At 53.2% G+C, this 14397-nt stretch overlaps 1 protein-coding gene across 3 annotated transcripts in view; it reads right to left on the reverse strand.

Annotated features, from left to right (window-relative positions):
• Window positions 1-14397, reverse strand: part of KLHL29 (kelch like family member 29) — a 311231-nt gene that overhangs the window by 16786 nt on the left and 280048 nt on the right. For all 3 annotated transcript variants that reach the window (XM_023252071.2, XM_023252069.2, XM_023252070.2), the window contains exon 6: window positions 6510-6648. In XM_023252071.2, coding sequence (XP_023107839.1) covers window positions 6510-6648 — 139 coding nt within the window. The remainder of the gene's footprint in view (window positions 1-6509; window positions 6649-14397) is intronic.

Raw genomic sequence — 14397 nt, forward strand, 5'->3', positions numbered from 1 at the left:
CCTGAGTGATGAGTCCGATGGGACATGCATGGCTGTGCTTCTGAGAGATGCTTGTCCCACCCAGATTCTGAACCAGGGAGAGGGTCCTGGGGACAGAGTGGTGCCCACATGGCCAAGGAGTACAGGGACAATGTGAGGAGGCATATGGGGTGTTGACCATGGCAGGTGCCGTCCAGGGTTGGCAAGAACCACTGTCCCTATAATGCATGGCTATAGCTGTTCCTTCAGGCCCCCTTTGAGGCCCCCTGTGGAAAGCAGGGGGCTGCTGGGCAAAGGACATTTGGGGAATGGCTGGAGGCTTTGTTGGCTGGCTGAGCTCAAGATCTATAGGAGGTGAGGCCCCAGGCAGTGAGGCCTTATGTAGCTCATCTGCACATACATGTTCATTGTCCACATGGGTGTTCATGGGGCCAAGGGAAGCCGGTGGTCACTTTCCATTGCTGACCATCAGACTGTCTTGGGACTAGACCTCAGTGATCCCTAGGCCTCTTCCCTATAAGTAGGGATCCCCTGGGAGGCATTGCTTCTTTTGGGTGGCCATTGGTCACCAGTGGGAAGCTGTGTCCTCCACAGATGACCATTCTGTCCCTGTCCTAAGCTGGCTCTTGGGGTCCAAGCCTCCTGCTCCACTCAGCCACATGGAGTACTGAAAGCTGCTGGGTAGTCTGGGTCATGACATGGCCTTGGAAGGAGATGGGGCAGGGCAGGAATGAGCAGTGGTAGCCTTGTCAGGTTGGGCCATGAACCTGACACTGGGGGTGGGAGTGTGGGGCAGGTTGGTGTTGCCCCGTCCACACAGGACCCATGGGTTCTGCCAGAAGACCCAAACTCCCTGGCCTCACCTTCTCCTCAGGTATGGGACACACCCTCTGCTTGGCAGGCCTGGATCTGTGGACATGCCAGGAATGCCTCATCCCAAATAGGAGATGGTTTGAGATCCCACCATCAGCAATTTGCTCTCCTGGATAAGAACTGCCCTCCCTAGATTTTAGGGCACTCCTTCGTTACTCCTCACACACCTCAGTGATCATATGCTTTCATTTTGCAACTTAGATCTAGAATGGGAAGGACATATGGGGCAGTGGTGGGTGGGGGGTGTCATGGAGCAGGTGGTGACTGAGGATGGCATCCTGACTGCTCAGGAGGATGACCCCGCTCCTCCAATGTGATTTCCATCCCTCTGCATGCATAGGAGCTCAGGCATGTTCCTGCTCCAGGGCACAGACACGGCCCACTCTAGTCTCACTGGGTGAGCCCTGGCCCACCCAAGGTGATTTGGCGATGGGTCTGACTTAAATTTTTCTGCTGGCCTTCGAGATCTGTGAATCTCTCGTCTTATTATGTGGTCTTCTGGCCACACCTCTCTGTTCTGCCAGGAAAGGGGGCAGACTGCCACCCACAAATGCCCAACCCCACAGGGAAGGAGGGGAAAGGCAGCATATGGCCTGACTACTGTGTTAAAGTCTGTTGGGCTCCCCTACATCTGGACTCTATGCCACTCAGGTAGATCCCTTTAGCTTCCCCTGGTGAGAAAGATGGAGAAGCCCAGAGCCTATACATGGGGCTTGTGAAAAGCACCTTGGACAAATCAATGTCGCCATCTGTTTTTATTTAATATGAAAAGAGAATATAGTTCGAGTGAGTCATTGGCTCCAACAGACTTTGTGAGATGAGGGTTTCAGCTAGAAGGCAGAATGCCAGGTCTCTGTCCTATTTGGTATGATGAGGGGGCAAGTTTCTCTGGGGCTTGACATTTTCTCCCACACCCAGGCTTGTGGTCGTGTTCGGAAGTACTGGCAGGGAGGGCATTCCCTCTGCTATCTCTAAGGACAGCCCCCTGTCCTCTGTGATGGGGCCCACAGCCTACCCGGCGAAGGGGCGCAGCCAATGCCTCTCATGGCACAAATGGACCCTGAGGGCTCCTCGGCTCCTGGGGATAAGTGAAGGGACTTCTTTGTAGGCTCCCCCAAAAGTCCAGGGCAGACCCAGGTCTTGCTCAGCAGGGTTGAGAAGCGACTCTGGACTTGGGAGATTGCAACCACACCACAGAACCCCACTAGCTCTAGTCGGCTCAAAGTCCCTGAAACCTGGGGCTCAGCCCACTCAGTCCTGCTGGGGTCCCCCACCAGCCTGGGTGCAGGAGAGGTGTGGTGGTCACGCAACACTCTATCCCTCACATTATCCAAAGGCAAAGCCGCAGCTCCCCTTCCTGCCGTGTTTTCACCCCTGATTGTCGCAGGGACTCAGATGGGGCAACAAAGGGATGGTGAGTCAGGCCCGGGGATCTCAGTACAAGCTTTGCTCCGAGCTTCCCGATGGCCTCCCGGAGTCTCCTCCGGTGCTCCTCACTCCAGAGGATACGGCCTCCCCTTGGATGAGGGCAAGTGTCTGCAACTTAGGTACCTGTTTTAGGTGGGGATTATGTCTTCTCTTGGGCAGATCTGATGTCCAGTTTACAAGTGTTTCTAGCACACACACACGTGTACACACATGCACGCGCACACACACACACACACACACACATACAGGCTCTCTATCCTTTTTCCTTGCCCATCTGACTACACAGTCAACCCTAAGTTTCACTTTCTTTGCTTATAGACTTCATGCACAAATAAAGACTACATTTTTGTTCTTCTCCAGGTTAGCGAATGGGTGGCGAAAGCATGAGCTTTGGAGTCAGACCTTGATTCCAATCCCGGACCTACTTGCTTACTTAAAATTCTCTGGGTCTCAATTTCTTCATCTGTAAAATGGGGATACTAATGGCACCTGCTTCTCAGGGTTAGCGGGAGGATTTTCAGGATGACATTAGACATTTCTACAAGTCTCCTTCTGGGCTGGGTCTTGTCCTCGTCAGAGGAAAAAGACAGGAGTTTGAATTTCAGTCAGGGAAGACTAGTGGAAAGAAGTCGTTGCAGCCACACTAAAGGTACGTGCACATGTGAGGAAAGAACACGTGGACAAAGGTGGGGAGTCGGCCTGAGGCCTGGAGAACGGGGGCTCCGGGCAGGACATCTGCCTGGCCCCGGGGCTCACGGGCAGCTGAGCTGGTCAGGAGAGGACACTGAGATCCTGCTCTCCCGCTCACCGATTGTTATCCTTATGAAACACAGATCTGACCGTGGCCCCTCCGGGCTTCCAGCAAAGCCTTGCGAGCCGGCTCCACCTCCGGCACTGGCCTCACTCTCTCCCTCCTCTGCCAGCAGTGGCTCTGTCCTACTCCCCAGCCCGGCCAATTCCCTTCTTTAAAACCCACACCAGATGCCACCGCTCCCTGGAGGCTGTCCCTGAACACCTCTTCTACCACAGTTAGGTGCTTTGCCTGTGAGCCGCTAAACCCCATTTGTGTGCTCAGTCTGCTCTCCCGTTCACACTTCTTTACAGGCTCCCCCTGGCAGGCTGTGGGACTCCTCGAGGCAGAGACTCATCTCATCTAGTGTTTCCGGCCAGACCTGGCACCCAGGAAGGGCTCCTGCTTGTTAGCTGAGCGAAAAGTACCGAGTGACTTGGTTTCCCTAAGGTCTGTCCTGTGGCCCCGGGTGAGGTTGTCCACACCGGGGTCGAGGCTGGGGGCTGGGACGGTGTCCTTGCTGGGGCTGGAGTGGTGAACGCATTACCGGCCCCAGGATGGAGGTGGAAAGGAGTCCAGCCTGAGCCTCTGGGTCTGCGGGTCCTGGGACAGCCACCCGCCCCTGACAGTGCTCACTGAGACCCTCATGAAGGTAAGGACCGGGACACCACGTTCCACAAACAGACTGTGCCCACTCCCTCTGTTTCTGTAGTGCAGACGCCCGAGAGGGAAGCCCCTGCTTCGGGCTCAGTGGGCAGGGCCCCATTTCTCTCGCTGAGCCGTCCTGGCTGATATACACCAAGTCTCCAGGGTCACAGACTGAAATGGCCTGGTGACATCAACCGTCCCCTGACCGCGACAGCGTGAGCTTCTCCAGAATTTTACACGGCCAGAAAGGAAATCATCTTTCCGTAGAGAGTCCACTTTCCTCCCCACAAGAGGACTCTTTTTGCAGCCATGGGCAGAAATGGTGATGTGCACCAAGGTCAAGTTGAGGGAAGTAAAAGGTTGAAATGGCTGCAAATTAGCTTTGTGACCTTCAACCACAGGGGGTCTCTGGGCTTGGCTTCGGTCTTCCCTCCTCCCTGAGTGCCCTCCTGTATGCCGAAGGAGTCTCCCCGGGCCTCAACCTGTCTGGATTCAGACCCTTCTATGTGGCTGCCTACCAGATGCGTCTACTTGGACGTCCTTCAGCTGCTTAATTCATCACCCCCTCAGCTCTGCCCTGACATTGGTCCATGGACCCACCTTCCACCCTGTGATCTCACCATTCTCACGTCCTAGGGCTTGCACACGGGAAGCCTTTGCAGGCCCGGCCATGCCCATCCCCTTACTGCCACCTTGGGATGTCAGAGCTGGAAGGAAACCTGGATGTCATTTGAACCAACCTCCTGTTTTACAGATGAGAAATCTCGAGGCCTGAGAGAGAGGACGTGACTTGCCTGGGGTCATAGGACAAGTGGCAGAGTCAGGTGTACAACCCAGGTCTCCTAGCTCCCAGTGGGGTGCCCTCTCCCTTCCAGTGACTGCCTCTTGGCTCTAGCACCCATCAGTTCCGCTTAGGGTCACCGAGGCACATCCCACAGTTCTTTCATCTTCAGGTGAGCATCCCCTGCTCCTGATGACCCCCACATCCTCAGACCAAGCCAGGGCCCTAGCCCCAGGGGTCAGGGCTTGCCTGCCTATCTCACCCCAGCTCACACCCATCTCTGCGAAGGCTATATTCCCCTCCACACTGCTCATGACAGTCTCTGTCCCAGCTTTTCATTTCAGGAACCCATCCCCTGTCTGGAGCATTCTAGAACATTCTAGAACATTCCTTGTATTCCAGACCATTCCAAGCAAACCACCCCTTGCCTGGAATGTTCTTCCTCTTTCTTTTTGGCCTAAGAAGGCTTCACTACTTTGGGTTCCCACCTAGTGGTGTCCTCTTCTCTGCTGTGTACAAGTTTGGCTTTGCATGTAAGGTCTCTGAAGACATTCAAATGGCTTTTGCGCTCCTCTTGCCCGCATCATTCTAGCCCAGGGCTGGGCCATCGCTTAGTACCAACCTGCCCCTGCATCCTGCCCGCTCTGTGCTCTCCAGCTGGTCTGTAGCAGGGACCAAGGCCCTAGGATGCTGGTCACTGCCAGTACCAGAATTTGCCAAGAATGGCAGCACAAAGACCTCCCTTGGCCTGAAGAAGCCACTGAACGTGCCCCTTTACCCCAGAGCTCATGCCCCTGACCCCTGTGCTTGGATAGCGAGAACCCAAGCACTGGGGGCGGGAGACCCAAGCTGTCCATGAGACTGGAAGTCACAAAGAGCCTGCCCCGTCCTGCATGGCTGGGGCCAGTGTGGCTGGGCGGGGCTTGCACGCCGGGCAGCTCAGCTCTAAGTGAAAGGACACAACAGATTGGAAAGGAGGTGCCAGCCAGTGTGCCATCCTGAAACAAAACACAGTCACTCTGGGGTTAGTTGGCAAGTCCAAACACAGCATTGGGAAGCAAGCAGAGGTCCTGTCCTCTCACTCTGAGCCCAGTCCTGGCTCAGCGTCCGCCCCGGAGAGGCTGCAAGGCAAAATGAGCAGCGGCATTAATCTGCTGATGGGTGAGAGAGACAGGAGCGTTACCCTGGGCTGGCCCCCTCGGCTGCTCTCCCTCACTAAGGAGCTAGAAGGTGGCCCCTGACTCGTTTGCGAGGGTATGAAGCAGACAAATTAAAAAAATCAACAAAATGGAAGAAAAAAAAAAAAAGATGCTCATGCACCATTAAAACTCATTCAGGTAGAAAGAGCCGGGGCAGAGGGCAGAGGGCAGAGGGCAGAGGGCAGGGGAGCAAAGGCTGAGAGAGACCGTGTTTAGGACACACGTGGTCTGTGCTCAGACAACGCCGGTTTAGGCTCAGTGTACAAGTATCAAGGCATGCAGCGTGAATGAGGATTTGGCTACAAGTCTCTTCTCCCCGACTCGAGCTGTGGAAAACGGCACCTTGTGCTCCTCAGCGGGGGACGGTCTGGTCGATGTGCTTTCCTGGCGTTAAGTTCACTATCGACAGCAGTGATGATGGTGCCTGGGACCCCGTGCTCGACCAGTGGGGACAGTGTGCAGTGGTCCCTTAAAGTGGAGCCTACGTGGAGTCTACAGTCCTCCTAATCTCAGGGAGGGCTTGTGAGCCACTGAGAACTCGGGATCCTCGGGGCAGGGCCGGGGTGTCGTCTACTGCTGACAGTGGCCCCCGGGTGACCAGCAAAGCTGCGTGGGGCAGGCCGGGGGCAGTGGCTGCTCTGAGGCTGTGTGTGAGAGGGCACTCGGAGGAGGGGGAGGAGGGGGAGAGATGGCTACTGGCTCTGTGACAGGGAGTCACGCTTCAGGAACCTGCAAGAGAGGGGAGGAGAAAAGCGACACAAAAGCGTCCTACAAAGGAACAGACCCGACCACAGCTGGAAGGAAGGCAAACCTTTGAATCAGGTCCTTGAAATACAAGCTGCAGGAAGCTAGAACATTTTGGTGGACTTCAAACTCTCTGCCTTCAACAACAATTTTCAGGTCTGTAAACGCTTTCGCTCTGCGCTGCTGGTTCAATTCCTTCAACATTTCTGCAGAACAGAGAAGACAGACAGGGCCAGGTTCCCATTAAGAGTTTTTTTTTTTTTAATTAAAATTTTTTCTTTCAAGAAGTAGAGAAATAGGAAAATACTTGATACTGTTTCTTGGCAAGACTGGCTCAACACCGACAGTCAAAAGAAGTCACAAACGATGCGTAAACAAGCAGCAATTGGGAGGGGCTACATAACCAAAGGAACAACAACTTTCAAAAGCAAAGGAAAAAAAAAAGGAAAGAAAACAAACAAAGAAATAAATAAAAACAAACCGAAACAATACAATACAGAAAAAAAAAATCAAACCCAGAAATTGAAAGGCTAGGGGAAAAGATTCCCATACTGACAATTGGAAACAGAGAATACATTATCACAGACAACTAAAAACTGTTATAAAACTACAGAACGAGTTCTCCAAATGCCAATGAGTGCTGATGTATCTGATACCAAGTAAAGCATGGCATTGTGATGTAAGATGGGCTGGATATGGTTCAAAGGAATAAAAACCACAAAACCTGCAAAAACAGCATCCTTTATGTTAAATGCTCAAGTCAAGGCATGGGGTGAGCTTCTTAGAGAGGGGCCCCAAGAAGGGAGGGGTGGAATGGGGGCCTGGAGAGCACTTCCTTCCATTGCACACTTCTGGAACTGTTGGGGAAGGCCGGCAAGAGGTAGGACCTGTGTGCGCCTCCTCCCGTTTCCTGGGCTGTTCTCTCAGGGTGCCCACCCTCAGCTGGGGCTTCGGCGTCGGGGAGCCTGGCTTACAGCCCCAGCAGGTCCCAAAGTGGCCTCTGGGGCCTTCCCGCCCTGACGCACACCTACCTTTGCCTGGTGTCTTGGCCACCTGGGGTTGGTTCAGAGAGTGTCCCGGGCCTGTGGGCTCCAAACCTGGGGATGTCTCCTAGACCCACCTCAAGGCTCAGCAGGGTAAGGAAGAGAGCCCGATGGCTACCCTGATTAGTTTAGAGAAACTCTTTCCCTTGCAAAAGTTAGGGCCTTCAGACGATCAACACTCCCACTGGCCTTGCCTTGCCTGCCTGCCCCCTGGACCCTCTAGCTGCTGGTTGCTGGACATCAGAGGCCCAGATTCTGGGCCAGAATGACATAGACTGTTGTCAGGAAGGGTTATGTTCTTTGGCAGATGAATACAAGAGGGTGGTCTGCAGAACTGAGCCCTGATTCCAAGTCCCCTACCATCACCCTGAGCCCTCCAGGTCTATGCTGCACCCTGGCTGGTGTTCTGGAATTACTTTCCAAAATGCCCTGCTGCAGACTGACCAGTCATTTCTGTCCACATGGGCCAGCATTGGCTGTCTGTCAAGATGCGCTCCCGAGCCCAGCTCTGTCCCTGACACCTGTATGTCCTTGGACAAACCTCTGTCTCCACATCTGCAAAATGGGGACAGAGGCTCCCACTCTTTTCCAGAGCCTGGTGAAAATCCCTGAGCTTGAGCTCAGGGGCTTGTGGGCCTTGGTGTCAGGCAGGCCCTTCTTTGTGAGCACATACCGGGCTCTGGTTCTGCTGAAGACCAAGGCAGACAGTGAGAAAGGGGGTCTAAGTTGTGTGGGCAATGCCAACTCACTGACCACCACCAACCCCACATCAGGCGGAGCTGCAGGGTACCTTCATGGGTGTGTGTGGGCCCTCTGGCTGGGGCCTCTGGAAGGCTCCCGTGGGTGCGCTCAGACCTGGACAAGGGAGACCAGCAGGGCCCGAAGCACTAGGTGGAGGGTGTGCAGGGCACCTGTGGGCAGATTGGGAACAAAGGGACGTGATAGGTTGGCAGGTGGGGTCAGACCTCAAGAACCTTGTGAGAGGGCGGCAGCTCAGTCTCGTGGGCACCAGGGAGCCATGGGATTCTGTTCAGGGGAGGGACGGGCTTAGACCTGGGTGCCAGACAAATCCTTCTGGCAGCCGTGTTAGAGGCGGGACAGGGAGTACCGGTGGACGCCCAGAGGCAGGTGGGGGCGAGGCGAAGCCTCAGCCAGGCCCCGGGGAGAACCTGAACTCTGCCTCCTATCAGCTGTATGACCCTGGGAACGTGTCTGAAACTTCAGTTTCTACCTTTGTTGAAGGTTAAATGAGCTAGTCCATGGTAAGCTGTTAGCTGTGGGCCTGGCACATAGTAAATGCCCAAGGGGAGGCAGGCATGATGTTGTTGCTGATGGTGGTGATCACTCCATGATCTAAGTGAGAAGTGACAAAAGCCTGAACTACAATGGGGACAGAAGGACAAAGAAAGACAAATATTTAGGCTGTGAAACCTGGGGGGGGGGGGTTCAGTGCTGGAGGGGAAGGGAGGCAGCCAGCACGAGGGCCACTTCCAGGCTTCTGGAGGGACACCAGGAAGGGAGGGCATGGTGACTTCAGTTTGGGATTGGGGTGAGGGCCTGTGGGACACATCTGGGAGAGGTGCAGGCGGCAAGGCTGTGGGACCCGCAGCCCCAGCTTGTTGCTCGCTCAAGGACACGATGGGGGGAACCTGCAGGGTCGGGCGGGCCTGAGGCTGAACTGCTTGCCATGTTCACACATCAGCTCCAAGGAGAGCCACCAACTGAATTCATTCCTGAAACATGAGCCTGGTGGGTGATGTCACCTTTTTGAGTGAAGTCGTGTGGGTGTTAGAGAGTTCTGGGCTGGAGTTCTGGGTCCTGGTTCTCATTCCAGCTTTGTCACTAATTGGCTGTGTGACCCTGGGCACATTGCCCCAGCTTTAGGTGCTCAGTTCCCTCAAGCACCTAGAAGCACCTGCTCTTGCCTCCCCAGTTGGTTGTCACACTGCTGTGAGTGACGGATGCAGCCATGCGCCTGCTGAGTTAACCATGCCCAGGGGGCCAGGAAAACACAGTGGTTACAAAATACCACGCCTCCTGGGCCCGGAGCATTCTGATTGTTTTTGAAAGCTCTGACTTCAAACCAAGGTCCCAGCAAAGATTACGAGTGCAGCCCCAGAGTGCAGCCCCAGTGCTGGCAGGTACCGCCTGCCACCTCCGGGAATCCTGGACGGATCTGGGAGGTGCTCAGAGATCCAGGTCACCATCGAAATGTAAGCACTTTCTACTCTCACTTTGCGGAAATCTGGATTTAATAGCTGGGCAGGATTACTCAGTTTCAGAAAAATTTTTCAATTTATGAAAGTGCTCACCAGGGGATTCCTTTTCACAGCGGGGCCCCAAGTGCATTCAAAGTATTGATCAGGCAGTGTGTGCTTATTGCTGCCGGCTGAGTGCCCAGCCAGAGAGAGGATGTTTCAGGACATCATGACCCAGGATCCATGGGAGGAAGCCAGCACCGGCTCCAGGCACAAGCTGCCTTCCCACCTACCCCGTGTCTCGGCCAAGGACAACCACTTAATGTACGAGGGTCTTGGAAGAATGTGGGGTCCTGGGGAAGCTTTCCGACCAGCAACGCTGTGCCCAGTTTGGACAGTTTGTGGGCATTGGGGCAGAGCCTGGCAGGGGCTGGGCCTTCGGGGTAGACCCTACAGCACCCCAGCACCCTGCAGAATCTGGCTGCCTCAAGCTTGTGGAGGAGGGGAAGCCTTGACCTCAGGTCCTTCCTTGTTGGCCGATAACAGCGAACTCTTTTCTGGTCTCCTGGGTTTTGGGTGGGATGCCCCAGCTGTGCCTGCAGGACCCCATGCCCTTGCCTGGCCACATAGTGGCTGTGCTGTGCCCTTGGCCTTGGCCCCTCAGTGGGGAACTCCTGGCTGTTCAGATTGCTGGGCAGAAAGCACAGGCCCAGGGGACACTGAATCTCCCTGCTGATTCCTCTCTTCTCCACCCTGACTCTTTCACTGCCTAGAAATCTCTGCTGTTGATTCTCTCCTGGCCTCAGGAACACCTGGGTGTCTGAGCCACCACCCTCTTTCACCTGGGTTAGGGCAGCAGCCCCCGAGGATGTCTTGGCTGTTGCCGGCCCTAAGCCCCCTCCACTCAGCAACCTGGCCATCCATCCAGCTTCAATAAAGTCTTCAAGGCCATCTGTGACATGGCCTGCCTCCTCTACTCCTCACTGAAGCTTCCTTGTACCCCAGGCATGTCCCCTGCCAGCCTTCACCCTTCTCGGGGCCCTCCGCCTCAATCTCTCTTCCTTCCTTCTTCTGGCTAATGATCATTTTGACCTGCAATACCAGTTAAGGTGTTACTGTGTCCCAGGTGTCTGCCTCTTTCCCCTCCTTCTCCCACATGCCGCTGCCCTCTGCCCTCCTCCATGCTCCCAAAGCATCCTGTGCTTACTTCTTTAGAGCACGCTGTACATTGTAATTATTTATTTACGTGTATGTCTCCCGCACTAGACTGTAACTTATTTATATGTTTATCTTCAACATTTATCATGGGGCATGGCACAACCTTACAGCTTGTGTGGTAGATGGCAAAAATTCTTTGCCTCCCCTCCCATCAAGGGGTGGAGTTCGTCTCCCCACCCTCTGGATTTTGATGGGCCTTGTGACTTGCTTTGACCAGAGAATGTGGTTGCAAGGACATTATATGAGTGTGAACCAGAGCCTCAAAAACTTTGCTTGCTTTTGCTCACTCTCTTGGGACCCCTGCCACTACCACATGAACAAGCCTGAGTGAGTCTTTCAGAGGATAAAAGGCCATGTGGAGCAGAGAGGAGCCATTCACACCGGCCAGCTCCCACCAAAATCGGCTGAGCCTCACCTAGATCAGCTGAGCCCAGCCCAAACTGCAGACCAGAATCATAATCTAAATCAATGGTTGTTGTTTTAAGCCACTAAATCTTAGAAGTGTTTGTTACACAGCAAGAGCCAACTGATCCAGAAAGCATGAATAAATGATGGAACTCAAGTGCTCATAAAACTTCTGTGTCGGTTTCTCCTCTACTGGTGGAATTTGAAGCTAATTCTTTTTTTTTTTTTTAATTGCAGTAAAATTTACCATTGTAACTATTTTAAGTGTACAGGTCGGTAGTGTTAAGCATGTTTATGGTGCTGTGCAGTCAATCTCTAGAATGCTTCATCTTGCAAAACTAAAACTCTGTACCCATTCAATAACCACTTCCCATGCGTCTCTTCCCCAGCTCTTGGCAGTGACCATGATACTTTCTGTCTCTACGAATTTGACTACTCTAGGTACCTCATATGAGGGGAATCATGCAGTATTTGCCCTTTTGTGGCTAGCTTATTTAACTTCATATAATACCCTCAAGGTTCATCCACGTTGTAGCATGTGTCAGAATTTCCTTCCTTTTTAAAGCTGAATGCAATTCCATTATGTGTATGTACCACAGTTTGCTTATCTGTTCATTTGTCAGTAGACACGTGGATGGCTCCCACCTTTTGGTTACTATGAACAGTGCCGCTGTGAGGCTAATTCTTAACACTCAGTGATGGACATCTCTAAATACCCCACCTCAAAGCCCGTTATAAGTGGTGGGATAAACTGACTCTGTGGACCTGGCAGCAAGTGGCATCCAAGAGAAAGGGGACACTGGGGAGGGTCAGCCTGGCCCCGATGCTTTGTTTAGAGAAGAGGGAGGCTGCAAACAGAACCAAGCCTGGAGAAGACATTGCAGCCAAGCTTCTGCATATTTTTCATCAAATACACGAGTTATTTGTCAGAGACTAATGGGCTCATTCCAGCTGGACTAGAAGGGCTGTCTGAGGTGGTAATAAAGAGGAAGAGGTGTCAAATATTAAAAGGCAACGCATTTCAGTGGCTTTGCAGCAGAGAAGTCCATTAAATCAGAGCCCCGAGAAAGGTTGTACAGTCAAATAATTTTTTTCAGAGCTCAAGAAAGAACCCAGCTATGTGATAAATGCTCCTGGTTCCAATGGTATTTATGACACATATTTGATAAAGGACTTAAAAAAATTATAAACTCAGAGCAGTTGTGAAATATACTGAGAAAGCCCAGCAAAGATTGTGCCATGCATGCCCAGGGGATAATTCACCCAGGAGTGAAGGAGCCCAGCATGTGCAGATACTATGGGGGCAAGTGGTGGCTTTACACAAACAGAGCAAACCTGTTGCTGACAGGCTCCCAAGCTGAATGCTGTCCTTCTTCCTCCCTCATTCCCTGACTGATCACATATACACATCTCCTTTTCTAAAGAACAGCTCAGAATCGACCTTGAGGGCCAGCTGGGCTCCAGCTTCTTGGACGGGAGAAAACCACCTGCAAACCACACACCCGACCCGAGTTGGAGGGACGTTCCTTTACTAAGGAGTCACACCAGCCCCAGCCCAGGGCCTAACAGCCTTACATATAGGCAAGCCCTCCCTGGAAATGGGGCCTTCTAGAGAAGAGAGGTGTGAAAGGCTCAGACTTCTTGCCTGACCTAGAGTTATAGTGAGGAGACCTTCTGGTTATCTTGTTGTCCAAATGGAAATTCCTGCCATTTACCAGAAAGGGATAAAGTCCTAAGAACAGTCACTGCCTCTCACCAGCCTGCCTTTTCCAAATTGTCCAATGCTGGGAGACAAGACCTATTTCTCAAGCAGTGAAATTTGGCACCGAGGGGCCTTTCCATCCCTACAGCCCCTGCCCCAGGGCTATGAACTAGAGGGTGCTTGATATGCATTTGTTGGGCAGAACTGAGAGTTACCTTCCAGTTGGAGCATTCTCAGGCCCTCCAAGATGTTGTAAAAGTCATTTAAGTTTTTCTCCTTAAAATGAAAAAAAAAAAAAACCTCATAAAACTGCACAGGTGAGGACCAACCCCTGGCTGAGCAGGGGTCAGTGGGCAAACCCCGAGGCTGCAGTTGGAGGAAGTGCCCTAGTCAGGTGGACACTGGCAGGCATTAGTCCTTCCTGCCTCCAGAAAGGTAGCTTTCACCTGGCTCCTGCTTTGAGGATGAAGGCCTAGGGGATGATGGGAATACTCTGAACATGATGAACATGTCATAGAGGGTCAGGGCTGAGAGACCCCACGGGAAGTCCAGAGCTTAGGAGAGTCAGGTAAGAAATGAGGTCAAGACCGATGTTCAGAAGGCCCTGCAGGAGCCGGGACTCTAGGCAGATGTACTGGAGCCAGGATGGGGGAATGTGCAGTTAATTAAGCACCCAGGCAAGTCAAGTCAGGACCCTGAAAAGCTTCGTGGGGAATAGAAGCCTGAAGGTGGGGTTTGCAAATGCCAGGGAAGCCATAGCAGATGGGCAAGGAAAAGCCAGGAGGTCAGAGGCTTGGAGGGAAGGTGGCCATACAGTCCCTCTGTGAAGCCAGAGCCCCCTCCAGCGGCTAGAAGTTGGCACCAGGGAGGTGGGTGCCCTGAGAGGCCTTGGTTCTCAGGACCAGGTGAGGATGAGACTTGTGTCTGGCCCCAGGGAGAGAGTTGAATCTGTTGTCTGGGATGGGGAAGGGGAGCTTACCCCTCCCTTTGTGCTCTCATAATGTGCTGTGCCTTTGTGAAATAGTGTTCTGCCTATAGCATAGAGACTTTGCTTCTTTTCCATTCGAGGGTAGATTTATGGAAGTTCGGGGTGGCTCTTGGCTAGAAGGACTAGAATCCAGAGGCCAGGACAGATGGGCCAAGTGAGAGAACCATGTTCAGCACCTCGGAGAGCTCCAGGTGTCCAGGGGTCAGGGCACAAAGTGGAGAGGGCGCTAGAGAGGTTGGGGGTGCTCTGGAGCAGGCAATTAAGTCCATAGCTGAATAAGGCTGAGGCATGGACATCCCTTTTCATAGGCAGACTCTGGGGGCTTCAGACACATTGTGTCTGTCTGACCCACTCGTTTACTCATTCAACAGGTGGACTGGGCACGGGGCTGGGGGTGGGGT

The sequence above is a fragment of the Felis catus genome, chromosome A3, assembly GCF_018350175.1.
Source record: "Felis catus isolate Fca126 chromosome A3, F.catus_Fca126_mat1.0, whole genome shotgun sequence".
NCBI lineage: Eukaryota > Metazoa > Chordata > Mammalia > Carnivora > Felidae > Felis > Felis catus.